Source organism: Oryza glaberrima, chromosome 9, assembly GCF_000147395.1.
Source record: "Oryza glaberrima chromosome 9, OglaRS2, whole genome shotgun sequence".
In the NCBI taxonomy this organism is placed as follows: domain Eukaryota; kingdom Viridiplantae; phylum Streptophyta; class Magnoliopsida; order Poales; family Poaceae; genus Oryza; species Oryza glaberrima.
In genome coordinates this window covers 18,438,693-18,462,066 of record NC_068334.1, presented here as the reverse complement: position 1 = coordinate 18,462,066, position 23,374 = coordinate 18,438,693, and the positions used below count along the sequence as shown (strand labels likewise).

The 23,374-nt window shown below is 43.0% G+C and overlaps 2 protein-coding genes across 2 annotated transcripts; both read right to left on the bottom strand.

The window, feature by feature from the left end:
• Positions 1-405: 405 nt before the first annotated feature.
• Positions 406-14,338, bottom strand: LOC127784580 (meiosis-specific protein PAIR2-like). Its single transcript, XM_052311914.1, is given in 30 exon segments — positions 406-1,043; positions 1,415-1,479; positions 1,976-2,343; positions 2,517-2,553; positions 3,051-3,109; positions 3,195-3,573; positions 3,687-3,813; positions 4,049-4,230; positions 6,591-6,614; positions 6,733-6,849; positions 6,978-7,147; positions 7,244-7,298; positions 7,406-7,491; positions 8,006-8,156; positions 8,235-8,339; positions 8,431-8,501; positions 8,596-8,608; positions 8,805-8,929; positions 9,127-9,165; positions 9,234-9,276; positions 9,430-9,537; positions 9,632-9,760; positions 9,918-9,959; positions 10,032-10,101; positions 10,688-10,811; positions 10,927-11,098; positions 11,101-11,171; positions 11,264-11,360; positions 14,109-14,165; positions 14,241-14,338. Coding segments are annotated over 30 exon segments (3,090 nt in total). The 5' UTR covers positions 14,244-14,338; the 3' UTR covers positions 406-1,042.
• Positions 14,339-17,110: 2,772 nt separating this feature from the next.
• On the bottom strand, positions 17,111-23,172 carry LOC127785320 (uncharacterized). The gene is made up of 5 exons (XM_052312757.1): positions 23,106-23,172; positions 22,404-22,510; positions 19,518-20,345; positions 17,573-17,728; positions 17,111-17,485 (listed from the first exon to the last, which is right to left on the bottom strand). The coding sequence occupies exons 1-5, from the start codon at positions 23,170-23,172 to the stop codon at positions 17,111-17,113; spliced, it is 1,533 nt and encodes a 510-aa protein (XP_052168717.1).
• Positions 23,173-23,374: the final 202 nt, after the last annotated feature.

Sequence of the window (23,374 nt, the reverse complement as noted above, 5' to 3'; positions counted from 1 at the left end):
TATTTCTTCACGGGTTCTTTCACACCTTTTGCTCTGCGGCTGCCCTGCCCTGCCCTCGGTGACGAGCTCGGATTTAAAGCTTAAAAGTTTCTTTTAAAACTCGAGAAGAAAATAAAAAGATTATGTTGGCAGAATTCGAAATGGATGTTTGTAATAATGTTGCAGGTGCTTGTCGGATGCGATTTTTCTTTTTTCTTTTTCTTTTTTTTTTGGGAAGGGGGGGGGGGGGGGTAGCTGATCTGTTTCTGGAGGTGTGAATTGTAACAAGACCAAAATGGGAGGATCTTGGGACCAGAAATTGGCACATTTAATCAGCCCCCTTAAGACAGCACTGTGCGCCAGCGATTGCAGGTTGAGACTTGAGAGAGAGAGAACAGCACACACAAAAAGACAGACCAGTGAATTACTAGTACTACCTTTGCCTTGTCAACAACCAACTTCTGTGGCTGTTACTCCTACTATACTGTACTTCTGAGTGCATCCTTCCATTGGATGGAGTTACAATTTAAAGCAAATATTATGCCAGTTTTGTGCTAAAAGTCATCTGATTGGGAAAAATCCAGTGACATGGACACCCTACAGGCATAACAATTCTCCAATTAGCCCAGGGGAATCAGAAATCAATCAATCTAATCAGCTCGATAGCTAGTTGCTACGAAGGAGTATTCTCCTACAGGTAGATCTCTGTTTCAGGCTTTCTATGTTATCCGATCAGGAGGAGCAAATGCACGGACATGTAATCGGATCAGGTGCAAAACGCAAGGACATCAAGTTGCAGCGACAAGGCACGGATCTCCACACAGTTGAGCGCACCAACCAACATTCCGGACTCCAGAGGACAGCTCTCTTCTTGGAAAGAAATGCTCCCTTCTTTTATTACACTTGCATATGGCATTCCACTTCCACACCAAATATCATCCTTTTCAGGCATGTGGCAATAACATCGACTCTTTCAGCAACCGCAACGCAATTCAAAGTTTTGGACCCCCAAAAAAGACAAGCGGCTGCGTCCTAGCAGAACTACAGAAAACCGTGACCACAATCTGCGAACACCAAACAGTGGACGAAAGTCAGGAATAGTTGAAGAAAAATAGGCAGGTCCGTCTAGTACCCTATATTAGTACTTGGAGAAAATAAAAGCAGTCCCTTCTAAGTACCCAATATAAGATTGATTGTAAAACATTGGGTGCCATGAGCCTGTAACATGTCAGTTATTAGAAAGTATCAACCATAAATGTCTTGCTGTAGATAGAGTGCGTCTATTAATGGCATAAAACAATTCTACTAGGAGTAGTTTGTAAAAACAGTCCAGTGACTTTTAGTAAAATATACGTATAATTTTCAATTCTTGGATATTTAACTTAAAAGCTTTCAATTATCCTTATTAACCTTGATTGTTTAAAAGGATTCGTACCACAAATCATCTGGCAACCATGTAGATCTGTTCACTGACTGTTCATCTTTATTGGAACCTACGCGCTGCAAGAGGAAAGAAAAGCAAGCGTATGAGAGAAATATATACATATTCCCTCCGTCCCAAAAAAAGGCAAACCATGGGTTTTCGTGCCAACGTTTGACTGTCCATCTTATACGAAATTTTTTTATAATTAGTATTTTCATTGTTGTTAGATGATAAAACATGATTAATACTTTATGCGTGACTTATCTTTTTAATTTTTTTCATAATTTTTTCAAATAAGACGGACGGTCAAACGTTGGACACGGAAACCAGGGTTGTCTATTTTTGGGACGGAGGGAGTACTCCAGATACAAAGAACAGAGAAGCAAATAGTCATAGCACAAATATGATCAAGCCATACTCTCCCAAATACTGAAATTAATAGCAAAGCAAAGAGATTTTCCTATTTCCAGCTGTCAACATAACACTTACAGACAGTGAGACAAATTATTTTGCTAACAGCATATAACAATTAAAGTGAGAAGGTTATCATGTAAAAGAGCAGATGTGATTTACCATCCGTTTGCTTATATATGGTTTCATCTCAAGGGACAACTTGTTGCTCTTCTCTTCGTGAGGCTTATGGTTTTTCTCAAACTCTTTCCTTGATTCCTTTCTTGTACCAGATTGCCAGACACCACCAAAGTTAGGGAGCCAACTAGAATCAGATGTTTCTGGAACAAGTTCACCTCGTTTTTCCATCTCCATTTCTGCTCTTCTCCTCTCTGCCCATGCAGCTCCTACACGCTTTGGGTTAAGCTTTCCAGATTTTCCTTTCCGAGAGGATGGACGAGCATAACCACTAAGTGACTCATTCTCCTGATCACGCTCGCTAGCTTCTAACCAGGGAGGAGGAGCACCCGTGTGCACATTTGCTTTCAAGCCTTCATAACATAACGATATTATGTTAAATTTCACACAACAATAAGGAACTAAAAATAGATATCTTTCATTTGCTAGAGCTGCAGCCTCTTTTTGCATCCAAATTAGTGACATGCTTCAACAGAAATCGTTACAAATATATATATATTAGAAAAACTGTAAAAGTGTATAGTACCCTGACTGGAATTTCCACCAGAGTTTCTCTGTTGGACCTGAAAAAAATTAACCAAATAGGAAGAAAGCAGTCATATCTTAATCATGCCTGACATCAATGATGTATACATGAATAATAATGCAACAAAGTACGAGACAATATCAACGCTTGCAACTTTGCATCAGAAGAGTTGTGGGTAATTATGCTTCTTTTAAGGAAATTGGAACCTGCAAGCTAACAGAGAAGGCTTTTTTTTGGGGGGGTAAAAGAGATACTGTTAGCACTAAGATTTGAAACTAAAAAAAAAACGTTTAGCATCCCCACAACTAAGATACAAGATATCCAAAAGATAAAATTGACATGCTCCTGCTTTGAACGACATCGACTAAATCAATTTTTTTTCCTTGTTCGAAACTCTGAATAGAAAACACTCGCTTAGTTGTTAGCTTTGCCTCAAATTTCACAGCAATGAAACACAATAATGGATAACATCCAAAGGACCATTTGCAATACCTTTTTATGGAATATATGCATGTGCACGTGTTGCTTACTTACATGAACAGAACAAGAAACCGATGAATTTGGTCCATTTCCGAGGATAGTAAGTTGACCACCTGTGGAGAAAAGGATAATTAGCAAAATACTACTAATCAAATGGTAAAATAATACAGTAAGGAGCATTTTAAAACTCAGGTTCACCTTTCATTTTTGTGCCTGCACTTTGAAACAAGTCTGTACCCAGCATAACCTGTTGTTCATGTAATGCAACCGATCCACAAGGTATGATGGGCACTCCGAAAGTCTCAAATGGAGCAGAATACAGAATACTTCCAAAGGAGGAAGATCCCTGGCATGCTGTACTATTGGGGTAGTATGCCCCATTAGTAGGACTTTGTAAAGGCATAACAACATTAGATGCAGTATTACTAGAAGACGGGATGTAAGTTTCTGCAAAATTATCCAAATGTTTAGAGGTAGATTTATTTCGGATATCTTTCAGTGGCCCCAGAGATGGTCCAATCAACCCTTCGGTCGACGTCTCTTGTTCTGTACTCGAAGACTCGCAGCACTTCTCCCACTGAAATATCAGAAACACCACATATTAATACACCCTCCGCGGCTCTGCCACACCTGCCACACCTAGAGTGATGAAACAATGTACTTGGTAGCATAAAACAGACAGCAGTGCACCTTAGCAAGCTCATCCTCCGAAATCCTAAACGAACCCACCTGATCCATCCCACCACCATGCTTTTGCAGGAAAGCCTTCACGCCATTTAGGTGATCCTGGCTTGCGAGATGATAAATAGCATTGCTACTGCAATAGAATAAAATTGGGCTCAGATCAATATAGTAATATGTAAGCATTGAAACTTCTTTCCAATTTACCGTCAACGCTAATGTAATGTTGCTCCAATAGCGCCCTAGCCCTAATGCACGGGAATCCGACGCTACTGTTCAATTTGAGAACTCCTAAGGGCAATCCGAACTGAAACTAGAACCAACTTATCCAGATCGAGGAAACCCTAGGAGCAAGGGGACGAGTTGAGTACCAAGCGAAGCGGCTGTCGAGGTCGACGAGGTCGGCGGAGCAGAAGGGGCACCAGAGGCGGGAGCGGGCCGCGGAGGACGGGTGGCGGAGCGCGCGGCGCAGGTCGAGGAGCTTGGAGCGGAAGCGGGAGAGCGCGGCGGCGAGGGCGGCGCGGTGGGCGGGGAAGTAGCGGTGGCGGCGGCCCTGGTCGTGGTTGCGGCGGCACAGCTCGCAGTACTCGAAGGCCGCCGCGGGCGCGGCGCCCCGCTTCGGCGGCATCGGCGGAACTCGCCGGCGGCTCGTCGGCTCGCCGCCTCCGCCGCCGCGGCTCCCGCGCTTGTGCTTGGTGCTCGTTCAGAATTCAGAGTTCAGGAGGTTGGGGATGGGGGCTATTGGAATTTCAATTTTGGAAAATTTCGTGCCGTTTGGAACAAAAGAAAATTTTCCGTTCAAAAGAAACTCTTTTTCACATTATTCTTTTATATAGGAGTTTACATAACACCGGCCCATATGTATTTTTTTTTTCAATTTGATATCGTATAAATCGCGATTTGTTATTTTTTATTTTTTGCTGAATCACAGCTGCTTGACATCCCAGTTCTCTAACGAGTGATTTCCCCACTTTGCACTTGTTGATCTTGCATCAATTTATCACTCTTTCTCTATAAACAACTCTACACATTTCACACTTGTATTTTGGGGTAAGTACCTCCTGCTGAGCTGCACATGCTCCCGCTACTCCCTCGGTTATAAATTGTACTCCGTATTAACTTCTACTAGCGTTTGAAATTTATTCAGAATATAATATGATTCATTGTTTTCTATTTAGCCTATCATAGCCACATTTAAAATTTTAAATCTTAATTTTAGAGTTGATTTTTTTTAAAAAAATATGTTCTAGCATTGGTTTTTAGCCATAAAAAACATATATAGACAAAAAAATATCTATAAATTATTTTTTTAGTGGCTAATATGTGTTACGACTTATAACCAGCTATAAGCAGAATGCTCAAACTCTCGTCTCAATCAATCTCAGGTTTCACAGCCATATTGTATTTAATTAATCTACCTACTTACTCATCTCAATCGATCATAATTATCTCCCATTAAATTTCACTTACTTTTATCTCCATACAAAATTACAGACACTCTTGCAATTTGAGACAGAGACAGAGGAAGTTTCTCTATTGCTTGTCGAGAGCATCAAATATTTTGCAAATGAACTGTAAGCTCCTATTTGTAGTGTTTAAGATTTTAAGAAGCGGCTTGTTCATAGCTCTAAAAATGTTGGGTTTCTAAGTGTTTATTTTCTGAATTTTACAGTTAAGTATTCCTGGAATGTGGGTATTTCAATGTTTAGGGTAGTTGAAGATCCTTGAAAAAAAAGTGGGACGTAAATCCTGGTTTAAAATGCAAGAGGCCGGTTCTCGTCTTCCTTATGGATGCCTTGACTGTACATGTGTAGAAACACAGCACACTACACCGACCAAACGAAACGAATTGACCGATATTAATTCGTGAAAAGATGGACGCTCTTGTAGTCGTAGACAACTCTCCAGAGCATACTATTCCGGTCCCGTACGTAAGAAACGCCAACGAACATCCATTGCCGTGACACGCGCGAGGCGGCAGGTGTCCCGTACATGCTCCTGTGACCGGCCTGGTAAAAAAAAACCACAGTGCAACGCAAAGTACACATCTTACTCCTATATACTGATGCGGCGGCGATGTCCATCCAATCCACCACAAATCTACCAGACGTTTCTGTACACTGTGCACTATTGAGGGGCACCATCAATGATGCATAAACAACCGGCACCACATTACTCCCAGGAGGCGTGACCACCGCGACAATGAATATAACTTGCCAACTTGGGATGGCAACCACAGGACGCGATCGATGCCCTCCGGCTCCCCCCCATAACTCGAGTGGTTAGCGCAGGTGTACCGCAAAGAGGACGGCAGAATCGAAAACCAAACGCAGGAGGAGCAGCCGCGATCCAGGAGAAACTGTGCCGGCCAACACTGTTCAGGCGGAGAGGAGCCGGCCAATACTGTTCAGGCGGAGAGGAGCCGCGGTCCCCTCGGGAGGCTTCCGCCATACGGCACGGCAGCCAAGCCGCCCCTGTACGCAGAGAAGGGCACAGTAGCTGATGTACTACCTGGTTCAATCAAAGAAGGCTCACCTGCTGTCTCCTTCACTGTTGCGTCGAGAGACACGGGGCTCAGCTGGCTGCAGTGACGAGCTGCAGTGGAGTGATTTAAAACCTAATCGAAGACGCAACAAACGTGAGATGCGTTTTGAATGCTTAATTTGAGTGTGTGTTAGCACATAGTAGCGTCTATCTCCATTTGCCATTTGGGACAGCGGCATGCACAGATATCTACGTGTGCGTGAGTGCTCTCTGACTATCTGCACAAACTTGAGCACCGGAACTAGGAATGGGATGGATATATCTACTTGTGGTCTTCTGCACCTGAACTACGATGTTAGTTGCTCCTGACGCTTGCGACACGAACCCTCACTGAACTTGAACTTGAACTTGGGACTTCTGGCGCTTGACGTACTGGAGGATCGGCTCCTTCACCTGCGGTCATTTTCACGGGATCAATTAAACTCAACTTGATTACAGCGCCAAATGCCAAATACTAGTACATGCCAAATGCCAGATGTTTCAGTTCAGAGTTGGGACATGGAGAGTTTACCGTGCTGGCCTTCCTGAATCGCTTGTCCTGCGAGCACTGCGTCCCGCCAGCACCAGCCAAAGACTTTCTGACCTTCTGCCCGAGAACCCCACTCTCCAGGGAACAAACGGACGCCTGCTGCAAAGGTATCACACAGTTCATCACCTTCAGCTCTACGTTTGTCTGTGATTTAATTTACCTGGATTCTGAGTCGCATATGGCTCCGAATCGTCTGGGGTTAGTAGGGGATCAGGTTTCGGTTATACCTCGCGCACGCTTGTAGGAGTCCTGCTTGGATCCTTATCCACCGTGGAAGCTTCCTGCCCGCTCTGCATGGACACGTTCTGCTGCGGCTCCGGAAGCTCCCGGGTGCGGGTGAGGTCAGATCCGACGGACTGGAGGCAACCCATCGTCGATCCATCTCTCATTTCATGGCCTATAAAGAGAAACATATTGGACAATGTCATGTTAGTACTATATACGCAAAGACAGATGCCAAGTCCATGGAGATGCGGATTGTTGTTGCCATTACCACTCAGGTGGTCTTTGCGCTCAGGCTCACCAGGTTCTGCATTGGTATCAATGGCCTGCATGATGAAGCAGAGTTTCAGATTAACCATGAATAAAATGAATGTTGTGGAATGCAAAGAATTACTAGATAAAAACTTGGTGCTGTTAGATATGATTATGGTACCATTTGTTCGGCTATATCGACTTCCAGAATCTTTTTTATCTCAAGGAGCTTTCTGTTGGTGACTTCAGAATGAATGACAGCTTTGCCTGTAAAATAGAGTGACATAGGCCATAAGATGGTATGGTGCACAGTAGTAGTGAATCAGTCATTTGCTCAAAGATTAGTACTAGTTCTATTAGTACAATGCATGGCGGCAATGGTCAATCTGAAAAGATAAGAGTGATGTATCTGAAATTCCTAAAATCATTAGTTTTCATCTAAAGCAGCAACAGCTTCAGTACATGTATATTCTTCACAAGTATTACAGTTAGACAATGTTTTTCATGAGGCATCCAAAATCCTTCTTCAAGAGAAGTTGTTGACAGTTCTTCATATAATAAGTGAACATGACAAAAGGTAATCACTTGAAGTTGCACATCTATGTAGAAAATGACACTCAGTTGGCATGTTGATTCAGTTATTCTTCTTTCACAGTTGTAACAGAATTGAGCAAACAATACATAACTTGCTCCTGGCTGATAGACTAAACCAGAAAAGTAAATAATGTACCATAGAATAGAAGCATTTGAGATTTGGCAAGAGATTAGTTCAAGGTGTTACCTAGTCTTCGGTTGGCTGAATTCTTGACATATCCGTCTTGCACCATTTTTTCAATTAACTTACGAACCATGTTCTGGCTGGCCTCCCCATCTAGCTTGCCATGAAGTTTGCCTACTGACACATAATCCATTGGAAGTGCATGGTACAGTGCCTGTAGCAACGATATATATCAGCAGAAATGACATGATGACCTTCAAATACAAGCCAAGGGTAAGCGACAGAGATACACCTTCATATACATCAGATCACCATTGCTATTTTTAGTTCCTTCAGTAGGTGAGACATTTTGCATGATGACCTCTTTCTTTATGTGTGGTGTTGTAGGATCAGCAATCTGAAGCCACTCTATGATGTTAGTGATGGACAGTACAATATGCCACAGGATAAAACTAAAATATAGCACATGAAGAAAATGTTTGGTTGACCTTATTAACAGAATAACTATCCTTTTTTGCTCTGGATAGTAAACCATCTTTAAGTAGCCTCTCCATAATATCTGAAAAGTGAGTCATTAGTCAAGTATTTCAAGGCTTTAGTGAGAGTGAAGAAAGAATGCCTGGTAAGCACACATAAGTTTTTCCCACCACTACCTTCAACCATTTCCTGCAAAGCATTCAACAAGATATTGTTAATAGCCAGCCATACAGCTCATACAGTATATCAAGATATTGTTTGATTTATAAACACTGGTGACATAAAAGCGGGTAAAAGTTTGTGACCTACTTGTAAGTCTAGCACAAAACAGTAAATACTCTAAATAGCTATTTTATTATATAAATGAAATACCAGTAGGCATTACCATTGATATGTCGGGGAAATTAACAAGGACATCTGAAACCTCAAGACTTTCAGTGTCTCTTGAGCATATCCACTCTCTTACTTGAGCTGTTAGCTCTTCCTCATGAGCAGGATCTTGAGTATCATCTGCAAACATACAAAGTCAGAGAAACGTATGAAATTTTCAGGTACTACAGAGTCAGAGAATGTTGAACATGTATTGCACACTTCATGAAAAATTAAATGAGCATCCAAACATTTGAATAATAACTTAATAGTTGACATAAAATTCATTTGTATGGAAAAGGATGCACAGATGAAGCTCTCAGATCAAATTAACTGACCTTCTGAGATTGTACCATTTTGACCTTTGCAAGTCCCATCTATTTTGATAAGTATGTTAGCACCAAAAACAGAAAGTACAACAAGAATACAAACAAAGAAACTTTACCATTTGGAGCAACAATGTAACGCTCTGCTTCAGATGGGCGAACCTAATAGAATTAGCGATTCAGTCTATACTACAGGTAAAAGGAAGACAAAAATATGCGTATACATCGAAAGGTGGCATCACAGCACACTAAGGAGAAAATTAAGAGAATCTCACTAATAAAGATGCTCAATTATATGTTCTCTTAGGTCTTTACCTCAGTGTCAGAAAAATCATTATCTTGGTCAGATTCATTATCCAAGCTCATATTATCATCTTCACTGTTGACATTGTTATCATCACAAGGGTCAAGGACACTCTTGACCTGCATAAAGAATAAAAACATATGTAGCAATGAGTTTAATTGAGAAAACAGAGGTTTCCTGGTCCAAACGACTGCTATCTCCATAATCCACTACCTTCAAAGCTAACACGAGATGCTTGCTATTGACATTTCCAACTTCCATCTTCAAGGGGTTCTTGTTCCATATATTTATGGCCTCGTTGTCAGCGCAACACTTAAAAAAGGGTGGCTCGTAATCTTCAGGCTGCAAATAGGATAATAAATTAACTGCTTTCGATTCCACGAACAAAGTTCTATAGAACAGAAAAGGTTGAATCCTTCATTTGTTCAGAGCAAAAATAATTATCTATTATGGCGGCTTCAAGTTTCAGTAAATAGCAAGAACAAATTGCTGCACTCACTGTGACATCATCGTAGTATAGCAGCTTCATTAGAATGGTCCTCTGAGGACAAATACAGGATAGCATTAGGTAAGTTCAATCCATTGTAACAAATCTGTGGAGTGCAAAAATTACCTCCTCTGGCATTTGGTCCAAGGTCCTCATAAGTGAAACCAGTGTTCTTATCATCTTACAAGCAGAGCTCCTGATTGGGAACCATATGATCATGTCAGGATATCAGCAGTGACTAGTTAAAGCTTACAATAATTACTTTGCAATTGCCACACACATATAAAAACCAATAAACAACCATTAATGAGCTTATCTAAAGGACTAAATTGAAACCATACCTTCAGAACTAGAATTCTGCAAGTTGTGGAAGAATATTTAAGAACAACTCGCAGAAAAGTTGGACTCAAAATTATAAGCCCAACTATGTTTTTAAAAAGGATTTACATCATTTATTGCCACCTCACAGTCCTATGTACCTAAATTTACAAAGTTACTGGAATCTATGTACCTCACTTTTTCACCACATTCCTTACATAGAAAAAGAAAATCTGAACTCCTTTTAGTCATCAATTTGCTCCTACTTCTTTGAAATCATAAAATTTTAAACTATTGTTATGTTGGGACTGCAACTTCATTAAACAAACACTCTCCAAAATGTATAATGCTAAGCAATATGAAAAATTAACCATTAAATCGTAGCATTTAGCTAAGCAGCATGGATAACTAACTAGAAGTCTAGAATGAATCATAGCCTTTAAAAGGGATATGTATGAGAGAACCTCATCTGATCAGGAGTGACTTCTGCTGCATTTGATTTAAATGTAGCACTGTTTTTCTTGCTCCCTGTGCGGCTCAAGTTCATTGCAACTTCATCACCGCTCGTGTTGGGGTAGCTAAATGAGACTGCAGGGGAGTTTGACACAGAATAAGAAAATGTTTGACATATGACCCACAATCACTGATGTAAAACCAACTTTGTATGCTAGAAGTTAGCCATATTTCACATGGTAATACTCACATGCATACTCCTCAATCATTGGGCCTTCCTCCTTCTCACAGATGCAGAAGAGAAGGGTCTTGAGATATTTCTTCTGTAGTGCATCATAGACACCTAAAATTTATCACAAAAATGGATTAAATGAACAAATTGGAAAATTAAAAAGATTTAACACGTAAAACAGGACATATTTTCACCTTTTTCCATCCAATCAATCAACCTCCTCGACTCAGCATCCATGGGCATTAGCTTCTTAATCTTCATCTCTGCAATAAATAAAAGGGTGTTCCAGCTAATAATATCATATCATCTGAGGAATTTGGTGTATAAAAGGGTTAGGGACTATAGGTAATGTGACCTAGTGCCGGAACCGACTTATCATTGAAGTACTTCTCAGGGAATAGACCTCTGATGTAGCTGATGTTGTATATAGCAATGCGGAGCAAATTCCTTGTCTGTTTGGTCAAAATATCACCACGTTATCACAATAGCGTTCTACCATACATAATTCAAAGAGAGTTCAGTATTCAATGTAATAGAAATAGAAGGGCAATAAAATCATCACAAATTGGATTACTGATTAACAAGTTTAGGCCTTATTGGATCCTGGTCCACCCCCAGGGATGGACTGAAATTGTAGTTCAGTTTCCTAGCCCATCCTGGAGCATGGCCCAGGGTTTTGGGCTTGCCAAACAAGGTGAGGCACAAAAGTTCACCAAACAACAAATGTGTCATGCTTTTCAATACTTTAGCACATGTTGAATCAAATAGGGTACCAGTCCCATTCAAACACACACCTGCAATAAATTTCTTAACAAATGCATAAATGAACATGGACCATACGATATATTTCACCTACTATGCACTTGCAGTCATGGGATCCTAAGCACTTCTAGGCAAAGTGCAGCTGACCATGTGAGCAAACAAGTACTAGAAAAGACAAAGAAAAACATTATTTGATTGGATATAAACCAACTGGTTTTTTGAAAGTACAAGAGGTACCAAAGTTTGGTGATCAACCAGTAATCCTAAAACTCATGTGGCAAAGCCAATGTCCACTTATTAAACCGAGTATCTAACAAAGATGTTAAAATAGGAGTGAGAGTGGGGGCTAGTCTAAAAATCATGCCAGCAGAGGTTTAATAAGCTGGCATATAATTCCTAAAGGCATAACATAAATTCCAAATTCAAATGATAGCGCAACAAAATAACCGATTATAAACAGAAGTGCAGCTTTTCTTATCACAAACTAATGCAGGATTAAGCAAATGTCTGTTCAAACCCAAAGTAGTGTATTGGAAATATTTTAAAAAACAGAAGAAGAATTAGGTCATAGAACTATCAGAACAGGAAATCTGGGAATAACCAAACCAATACGTGTGGTACTGTGGTGTCTCAATTCCACGTCCAAGCAACAAGTTTGAAAAGAGAAACTAAAATTACTCATGGAATCTGCTGCTGCCAAAAAAACTCTGAAGTCTAAAGAGATACCAAAAGCAAGCACAGCAAGAATTCAACGAACTGAATAAATTTTAGATGCTTCTAACAATATGATTCGAAACGATTGGAAGTAGAAACTCTTCACAAGGCTATGGAAGCAAGGAAAAAACCTTTTTAGGCCCTGCCAATTTGATCGATTCAGTGAACCGTGGGGGGGCTTGCACCCATGATTCCAGCATATAATCATCTACGCACAAATCATCAGGCCAATGCTCGTGGGTTTCACAACGAAACAAAAACGAAACGGGATTATCAAACCAGCGAATGTCTCCTAGAATTCCAACCAAGGTAGGCAACGTTTGTTCAAAACCCAAACAACTAACAAGCCTACTGGAAACATTTGAAAAAATCGACTCATACGACTGTCAGAAATGGAAATCCTGAACAACCAGGCCCAGGCCAATACGAGTCGTGTCTCGATTCCATGTTCAAGCAAGCATTTCGGAAGCAAAATGAAGTTACTCACTGTAACTGCTGCTCCCAAAACACTTCAGAAGAGATTCCAAACGCAAAGCACATGAGAAGTTCAACGAACTGAACAATTCCTTAGATGCTTCTGGCGAAACAGTTCGAAACAACACGACTTGAATTCGAAATTCTTCGCAAGGATATCTAAGCCAGGGAAAAAAACTTTCAACCCTACCAATTTGATCAACTACGCAGACTGCGGAGACTATGCGCCTATGTTTCCAGCACGATGATCTATGCACAAACAATCAGGCAAATGCCTGTGGGTATCACAACGAAACCAAATCGAAACGCGACTATCAAACCAGTGAATGCCTCCTTGAAATCCCAACCGAATCACCACGCGAGTAGCAAAACAAAGTGATGTGATCGTTCAACAAAATTCTAATGCTGAGAGAATCGCACAAACCAGTAGAAATTCTGCTCAAAATTTCTGCGAAATTTAGCAAACCAACCAGAGATTTTTCACGAGAACATTATGTCAAAAATTTTTCACGAGAACAGATTCGGTGCCTCAAACCAGAGAAACACAACTCACATCGATCAAGCAGCAGGGAGAAAAACCACCGAATCATCATTCAGTGCGATACCGAAACGATCCATCAGTTACGCATTCGAGAGATAGTGCTACACGGAGAAACCAGAAACCAACTCCAATCTGAGATACCCAGAAGCTTTTGAACGGGCGGAGAGCACCAGAGGAAGTGAAACAAAAATCCCAGGACTCATGCTCCAAACACGCCTAAATCCGCACGAGAAATCGGTTAAAATCTGCAAAGCACCAATGAAATCCACCCAAAAACACTCGCAAAGTGAGATGCTACTGATGCTTCGCACTGGCCGCCCAACTAGCACCATTTGGTAGTCAGCGGACGGAGACTACCAGAGAAAGCGAGAAACCCAAAACCCCACGACGATCTCCAAACACGCCCAAAATCCGCACGAGAAATCGGTTAAAATCAGCAAAGCAACAGTTAATTCCACCCAAAAGCACTCGCAAAGTGGGGGGAAAAAAATCCGACACGCGTGACCACCAACACTCGAATCAAACCCAAATCGAACGCCAGCTACTGCAAACCCCAGTACACCACACGAGCGATCAAATCCACAGCGAAAAACCTCCCAAAAACCTCGGCAGAAAACCCTCGATCGGATGTCCGGCACCGAACCACCGAAATCGAAAGTCGCACGGGAATCGAACAGGAGATGGGCGAGGAGAGAAAAAAAAAACTCACCAGAAGCAGCGAATCCTGCTCCGTGATCTCCGCCTCCTTCGTCTTCTGAGCCATCACCTGCATCGCAATCACCCACTCCGATCAGCACGCACACACCAGCAAGCGCAACGCGAAATCGAAGCGAGAACCCACCATTTCGTCTGTACGGCGGCGCGCCGCGCGCGAGATGAGAGAAGGGAGAGGGGAGAGGAGTGGGAGAGAGAGAGAGAGAGAGAGAGAGCGAGAGAATTTGCGGGGCTTTGGAGAGCTAGTTTTCTCTTCTTCCTTTTTAAGTACTACTGTATATATTAAAGATTTAAAGTGTTATGAATTTTACCCGGGTGCTTTTCTTTCGAGGAAATTACCGTACCCGAGCGCCTTTTCTTTTGAGGAAATTAATTAGCTTGTAAAACAAGTACTAGTAGTAGCCGTAAATTTAATTACGTGTCTGCCACGTCGACAGGACGGGCACGATGCGTTTCCGGTTTCCTGCTTCCGAGATTTGGAGGACCCGCCTACGCTGCGCCAGCCTGGCAGCCTGCCTCCAGCTATAAAAGTACTCCCCCTCGCCGTGATTCGCCCTCGTCTCCCACCCCGCTCGACCGCCACCGTCCTCCTTGCTCGCGTCACGCCGCCGTCGCCGTGCTCGCGTAGTCGCGTTCGCGTCCCACCCCTCATCCGGCGCGGCGCGGCCGCGCGGCGCGCCCCCTCCGCTACGCCATGGCTCTTCCGACGGCGACCGTTGCCAGCCTCCCGGAGCTGCGCGCCCTCGTCCGGGAGGTGGTCGGGGAGTGCCGCGTCCAGGTACGCTCCGTCGCGGCGCTGCGGGACGCCCCCGAGATGTACCTTGCCCTCTCCGCCCTCTCCGTCGACTACCAGTGGCAGGTCGAGGACGGCGACCTCGAGCGCCTCGCCGACGTCGCCGAGCTCGCCCGCGTCCTCGACCTCATGCTCAAGGTCCACATCCCGCAGCTCAAGCTCCAGCTCGTCGACGTCGACCTGCGGCGCGGGCTCCTCAACGACCTCGTCGGCTTCCGCGTGAGGGGTTCTCTCGCCATCCACGCGCTCACCCAGGACATGGCGGACGATGTCCTTGCTGCCAGCCCCATGCCCACCGCCGGCTCCGGTGCCCTGCTTCTTCAGACGCACTCCCGTCTCACGGAGCTCCTGCTGGACCGCCTCCTCCTCCACTCCATGCAGGCGCGGGCTCTCGCACTCAGGATTGGTCATCCGATCTCGACGAGTGTGCAGGCGCTCGACGAGCTTCTGCACAACGACATCGCCAACGGCGTGCGAGCGGACCGTCTCCCTGAGGCGACTCCAGGTCAACTCGATCGCGCTCTCCATCGCATTACCAACATGTTGGGATCGCCTGTTTGATTTACCTCCCTGTTTGATTTACGAACAGAATTTTGGATGTGTAGTAGTAAGAGATTGTATCGCTTAGTCCCCCTGTTTTGATTTAGGGATTTGAGAGTTGATCTACGAACAGAAATTTGGATGTGTAGTAGTAAGAGATTGTATCGCTTAGTCCCCCTGTCACTTTAAAAAACGGGAATACGCAAGGAGCGCATCTTTGTATTAAGAGGAGTAAAAGTCTGTATAGGTGAAAGAGAAAACACAGCAGGACACGGGATTACAGGAAGTCACCCAAGAGCATTAAACCCTAATCTCGCGATACAATGTTGCGACCTGAGCGCTCTAAAGGCGTGGCCGGTATGGCAGTATTGGCGAGCCGCCACAGCGCTGCCTCTTCCGCCATTGCCCTTGCCACTTCTGTCCAGCTTCTGTGCTTCTGGTTGAACACCCTATTATTTCGCTCCTTCCAGATAGTCCATGCTGCGAGAGTAGCAATGGTATCAAAACCTCGCCGTTGAGAGCTCGGTAAGGTTTCCCTCTTGTCACACAACCAGGAGTGGAATGAGGTTTCATTGACGGGCAAGCATTCCGAGCGACCGATTGCCGAGAGCAGTAGCCACCAGAGCTGTCTTGATTATGGGCATGCGACCAAAATGTGGTTGATGCTTTCCTCGTGCTGATCGCATAGGACACACATGCTAGGGTGGGGCAAGCCCCTGATGCTTAACCTATCCGCCGTCCAGCAGCGGTTGAGTGCGACCAACCAGTTGAAGTAACGGCAGCGCGGCAGCGCCAGCGATTTCTAGATCGGCGTGGATTGGAACGGGATTCGACCGAGGAACAATGCTTGGTAGGCGGAGCGGGAGGAGTACATGCCTGAACTTTCCCATTTCCAAATAAATTGGTCATGGCGATCCGAGAGCTCTATCTCCCGCAACAACGACCAGAGATTGAGATACTCTACGATGGCCTGCAATCCGAGGGCTCCTTGTATATCGCTTTAGGGATTTGAGAGTTGGATGTGTAGTAGTAAGAGATTGTATCGCTTAGTCCCCTGTCACTTTAGGGATTTGAGAGTTGTTATGGTTGATTTACCAATTGTTACGATTTGTTGCATTTACCAATTGGGATAGAAATGAATGATGACCTTCATGTATCAGCAAAATCTACCAACTGGATAGAAATGAAATGATTCTACGCTCTTGATGACCTTCATGTATCAGCAAATTAAATCCAGTGGCTGCCAGAATTTTCTTTTCGTTGGCTTGTTACCTGACTTCTTGAATGTGCAACTAACCATGGTTGAGTGTTGAAATTTGTTTAAGGAATTGAGGTCAAGCTGTAGATATCTTGTCAGCCCAATGCAACCAAAAATATGTTGATAGTATAGCTGGTAGAGCATCTGTAATTGAAATTCAAATGCAGAAACCTCTTATTAACCTGTTTATCACTTGGTGTCAAACAAAAGGTAGATGTTCCAGTTAATGTCACTAGCAAAATTTAGAGATGAAAGACGAAAATGATTCAGTTGTGTCCTGGGTTAATGAAGAGAAACGCAAGCATGTAAAGTTACAAAACTTATTGGACAGTATTATAATAATGTAGTAAATGAAGAGAGAAATTACATAACCATCTACGCTGGATAAATGCTGAGAAAAACACAACTAAGATTTAACATGACAACGGCTGCAAGGCTTCGTAACAGCTAATTTAACTGTCGAGGGAACTTTTCGCTCGATGAATGTTTCAATTGCCAATACCGCTCTGTTGGCTTCAGTGAGCATCTTGCCTATAGGAAAACATTTATTGTGTTCGCCTGTAGAACAGCTAGAAACACCACGGGTTGTATCTAGTGTTAGGCACTTGAGTGAGGTTGTATTGTCAAGAATATAACATGTTAGCTCGATCAAGCTCTTTGCAGAGCAGAAACCAGTGATCTTCACGCTCTGGAGGTTGCCATGACGATGGTGTTCAGGCATCTGCCTCAATTGCAAGGAATCTCCAAAAATTGAGACATGCCCCATGCGTTCTTGTGATACCTGAAGATGAAAAGCCAATGTGCTTCAATTGATGGTTACCACTGTAAATGGCCAATACATAAGTTTAAAGAATGAAAATTAACTTACATCCAGAAAGAAAGTCTCCAAGGAAGGAGAAGCATCAAGAAAAGAAACCAGAGAAAAATAATCATAGGCTGGGGAAAAAGTGACCATTCCAACAAGAGAAATAGTCAAGCACTTGAGGTGGAGGAATTTGCTAGGCAACATTGGTGTGTCGACCATCTGCGGAAAGATAATCAGACTGATGGTATTCTTCTAAAGTACTGTTTTTTCGCCGGGCCGGCGAATAGCCGGCCGATGTATATTAAGAGTAAGAAAGGGAATGTACAAGGTAGCGCGGTGCGTCAATGCACCACCATTACAGACATAAAAATAAAGCTAAAATCTCACAGAATGAGTTGCTACAGAGTGACACATGGGGCTAACAAGACCTGCAGCTATCCAAGTCTCCCATTCATCCCCCATGGCGGAACAAAGCTGGGGAATCGTTGCCGCGATCCCTTCGAACACCCTTGCGTTTCGCTCTTTCCAAATCAACCAGGTTACAAGGATCACCCCCGCATCGAACGTTTTGCGGTCAACTTTAGCAACAGATTTCCGGGCTGCAAGCCACCAATCAGCAAAATCAGCTGACGGCGAGGAGCACGAAAGGCCCAGACGTGTGCGCACCCGACCCCAAACCTGTTGGGTGAAAGAGCAGCCCATGAAGATGTGCTGACAGGTTTCCCCGTCGTTGGAGCAAAGATGGCACACTGGAGCAAGCTTCCATCCGCGGCGTTGTAGGTTGTCGGCAGTGAGGCAAGCATTGCGCATGGCAAGAAACATAAAGAACTTACATCTCGCCGGCGCACGAGACTTCCAAATAATCTTGCCAAGAGGGCACCTCGTCCTGCCTGCCGAGAATAGTGAATAGGCTGAGCGCACTGAGAACACACCATCCGGAGCAGCCTTCCATAATATCTCATCCCGACTAGCAGGGTCCAGGGAGATTCCAGAGATCACATCCCACAAAGCTAGGTATTCGCCCAACGCCTGGACCGAGAGGCCACCTCTGATGTCCGAGACCCAGGAATTATCGCGGAGAGCAGCCGCCACTGACATCCCACTGTTCTTAACGAAAGAGAAGAGGATAGGTGCCCTGTTTTCCACCGAACCGCCATCGGGCAACCAATTGTCTTTCCAAAACAACGCATCTTCTCCATTCCCCAGGACTACCTTGCAGCCGGCAGCAAAGCAATGCAAAGTCTTCCTGTCTGCCAGTGGCGCGAAGCGTGCCCACATTCGATTCGGCTGCGTTCGGCGCAGCCATATCCACCTGGCACGGAGAGCAATGCCCATTAGACGGAGATTTCTAATCCCCAATCCGCCATACTCAAATGGTTGGAAGAGTTTATCCCAGGCTACAAGACTACACGACCCCGCCGCCTCTTCATCCCCTTTCCAAAGAAAACCCCTGCATTTCTTCTCAATTTCGTTTATTGCCCAGGCAGGGAGTTCCAAAACAGACATGAAGTAAAGAGGCAGTGCCATTAGGACGTGTTTGATCAAGGTTAAGCGGGCATCCGGGGATAACAGCTTGGGTTTCCAGCCCGCCAAACTTTTTGCAAGTCTGTCCATCATTGGTTGAATCTGCACCTTCGTCGGTTTTCTAATGGAGAGCGGCAACCCAAGGTAAACAATTGGTAGCATCTTGACTGGGCAGGTCAACACCTCTGTGACTTCATCAACTTGCGCATCAGTGCAGTGAATTGGCGTTAGCGAGCTCTTGAGCAGATTGGAAACTAAGCCAGATGCCTCACCCATCACCTTGAGAACAAAATTGATTGTCAGTGCATCACGCCTGGAGGGGTGGAAGAAGATCACCGCGTCGTCGGCGTAAAGCGAGGCACGCAGCGGCAGGCATACATTGGCGAGCGGGGAAAGCTCTCCTCGTTGCACAGCCGTTGCACTGTCTAAAGTACTGTTGTAAGGATATAGCAAGTCCATAATCATTTAAAGTTTTTGGGTGTACCTCATGAGGAGAGCCAATGGTTAGAGTTTCAAGATTTGGCACATTGGATGGAAGCTCTGCACAAGCATAATAGACAGCACCAGGATAGCACATGGATAGGCTCTTCATTTGCAACGATTCGCCAAGCAAGAGTTGCACATGATTAATTCCAAAGTGAAAACTACCAAGATTTGGAGCACTATTCTCTATGACTTGCAGCATTCTACATTCAAACACTTCCAGGTGGCTAAGGCGTTGCAACAGGCAAGGTATCTTCACACAAATTATTCCATAGCAATAGTTAAGTTCCAACCGCTCCAAAGCATAAGAATTAGAGAGAACGCACCCTAACTCATTGCCTGTAATATGTACAAAGGCCAGATGCAGCCTCGTCAAGTTTCTTAATTCAAGGTTGATTGTGGGATGGAAAGAACACCTGCTAAGATAAAGATGCCGCATTGAGCTTCCTCTCCCATCAGATAAAAGTGAGCACGGGAAGTTGTACTCATCATCATATTTTGAATCAAAGTAATTTGTGTTGTACGATAATATCTCAAGAGTGAGTTCTTCAATCGATGGTGTAACAGCAATCTGAAGCCAACTGTCGAGATAATAACTGGTGCTGGCATTGTAAAATATACCAGATTCAAACCTTAATGATTTGATGCCAATGCCTGAGTGGTTTTTCAGAATGCAATCAACTTTCTTGATGAAATTCAAGTCCGGTGTTTCTATACGAAATATAAGATTAGGATGGTATCGCCAGAAACTACGAAAAGCACGAGACACGCATGCAGCACGAGCAGCATCCCGTAATGGCATTAGGGAGTGTATATGACTCCAGATGTCCTGCATGTATCATCAGGAAAATATTGTGAATGTAAACAATTGCCTCAGTTGGAAGCGAAAACAGTACTAGCATATAGGGTATATCCGTATAGCGCATTGGAATTTGTGGTAGGCAAATTGAACTGCATTTTTATTTTGCTCCTTTTCTCTTTCAAAGTTTTAGTAGAGTCTGTCCTGAAAAGGATACCGTATGTAGACCGTCGTCAGTGACTAGTAATGATAAACTAATATGAAACTTATGCTTAGTTAGGCAAGGACTAGCCAATAATATATTATATCTGAGCATATGTGGGTAAACTAAGATGTATGAAATGATGTGTTTTTTGTACAATAGCATCCTACAAATTATAAAAGATAGAAAATAAATAGAAAAAAATACACATATATTCTTTATAAGGTACAATTCTCAACAGATTTGGCAGAAAGCCGATGTAAGAAACCAATAGCTTTGGCAGCTACACCGTGAGAGATAATAGATTGAACAGACCAGGAAAACAAAAGAACGCCATCCTACAAGAATATTCACTTCTCCCACCATTTATACTGAAATTAGAGCGAACAGTAGTGAAACCACTTCACATGAACTGTGAAGCCAGCAAAATGGGCATGGTTTACTTCAAAGCTTTCTCACTCTCCTAGTCTAGACATGTTAGTTGTCAACAATCCTGCAACAGACATATTGCCCAGCATCTCAATGCCCACTGAAGAAGATTTTGAGAGCAGAATGGGATATTGACAAACATTTGTGCCACATATAACTCTGGTTACCAGCAGTGACCAAACTCAGATGTCCATGGGCAGTTCTCATCACTTCCAAGTTGCCGGTATTAACTTCTTTATGAAAGTTAGTTTTCAACTGAACTAGGAAGGCATACGCTTGATGGATGATGAGGAAGATACTAAAGACAAATTGCAGGCCAACGGTTCTGTAAACATACATTAGGAAACTGCATCTAAACCACAGTAATAGCAGAAAAAGAAGTACATGAACCCGGTCACTGATAAGAGGGGGGGGGGGGGGGGGGCAGAATCTCTAAAAAACCAACTGCGGATCTAAGACCCATCACCAACAGTTTTCAGCGGGAGGGGTAAAGGTATACAGAAAAGCTGATCCGCGATCGATCGCAAGGGCAATCTGGTAGCGATCAGTTGCCCCCCCCCCCTCCCCCTCCTCCCTCCACCTGATTTCTTTTTTTGGCACCGCATTACTTTCCTATTTTAGTAAATTTATGCACCTAAAGTTTATACCCCTCAAGTTTACACATCTAAAGTTTAGAGACCAAAAGTTTATATATCCGATTCAAATTTGAATTTGAATTCAAATATTTTTTATATATAGTATTTCTATACATCTAAAGTTTATAGACCTAAAGTTTTTAGATCTAAAGTTTATAGAACTAAAGTTTATAAGTCAAAAGTTTTATATACATGTTTCAAATTTGAATTTGAATTATATCTGATTTAATTTTTAATTTAAATTCAAATATTTTCTATATATAGTATTTCTATACATCTAAAATTTATACACCTAAAGTTTATAGATCCAAAGTTTATAAGCCAAAAGTTTACATACCCGATTCAAATTTAAATTTGAATTCAAATATTTTCTATATATAGTATTTCTATACATCTAAAGTTTATACATCTAAAGTTTATAGATCCAAAGTTTATAAATCAAAAGTTTACATACAAATTCAAATTTGAAGTCAAATTTTTTATATATAATATTTATTTACATAAATTTTTCCAATTTTTGTTTTTTTAAAAAATTTTGAGAAGAAGAGGAGGAGGAAGGGAGAGAAGAGAGACGTACACGGGGAGGGGGGTGCGGGTATCACCCGCGCATTAGCAGTCCCCAAAGGTATAACAGCTAGAACGGAGAAAAGGTACTCATGCAGAACTTTTAGGAGGTTGCAGAACCAGCACTAAAGATTTGTTCAAAAAGTTTTACTCTAGGTGCCGAGGGGTGCATTTAGAGGCTACTTACAGCAGTGATAAACTCATAGTAATGCTTTTCCTCTAATAGAAGTCTTACATTATCATCATTTGGTGTCATACCTCTGGAAGGTTCAACCCTGAATATCCCATTATTTTGCCGCCTTCAGAATTTGCAAGTTGTAGACAGACTGAGCCCTTTCTTTTAGCCACTGAAGCAATAAAAAAATCTGCAGCACATCACATGCATCCTTATGTACAGACATTAACAACGGAAACAAAAAAATCATGGTACAAATAAATCAGTTTGGTTCCCTTGTCCAACTTTTGTGAAAGATCATTCATGGCTATAAATCCAATTTGTTTCCATTAGGGAAAAAAAAACAGTTCAGTTTAGCATTGGTACTTTTTGTTGAAATAAAGAACTCTCTCTTTTATTCTACACTTCTTTAGAGCACAAACATAACATAGTGGCTCGTCATAGGTTCTGCCCAAGCCCAATAGGCATTACAGTGAAACTTGTCATCCAGTGGTATACATATTTCTCCCCAAAACTTCTCCCAAATCTTCTTGTAAGCAAGATGCAGATTCTTCTGAAATTTCGGTGTACAGACTGTGTAGCCAGTTTACTAGTTTAGCTCAAAAGAGTCAGTTTGTTCTCCTCACAAAAAAAAGTTATTTTTTTTTCCTAAGAAGGAACCGTGAAACACAAATACACAATACCTAAAGGTTTCCGAATAATTTGCTCAAGAAACATATGCATTAAATTCTGAACAAGATGAGAGTTGAGAGACACTAAAGAGAGGCAGAAGGAGGTAGGCTTACTACGGGCTTGGATATGCCGCCGCTCCTGTTGCACGGACATGAGCCGCTTGAGGACCAGCAACCCCATTGACAACACCTCAGCTCTGCTAGAAATCGATGGCGCCAACCTCTGATTTCCCCCTCCTCTCGGTACCCAAAACAAGAAAAATCAATAGTACTATATCGCTATTTGCAGAGGCGAGGTGAGGGATTCTCGCCGGCGCCGACGCGGACTCCCGCAGCGGAGGTGGAAGGGCCAACAAGCCCCTTGTCTGGGTGTTGTTCTGGCC

What these genes read in the sequence shown, in the direction of transcription:
- LOC127785320 (XM_052312757.1), bottom strand. Translation starts at nt 23,172, where the DNA reads ATGGGGTTGCTGGTCCTCAAGCGGCTCATGTCCGTGCAACAGGAGCGG. An exon ending in CCATTGGCTCTCCTCATGAG is followed by an intron (nt 17,729 to 19,517) that starts GTACACCCAAAA and finishes ATCTTTCCGCAG; the next exon opens with ATGGTCGACACACCAATGTT. An exon ending in TGGAGACTTTCTTTCTGGAT is followed by an intron (nt 17,486 to 17,572) that starts GTAAGTTAATTT and finishes TTTCATCTTCAG; the next exon opens with GTATCACAAGAACGCATGGG.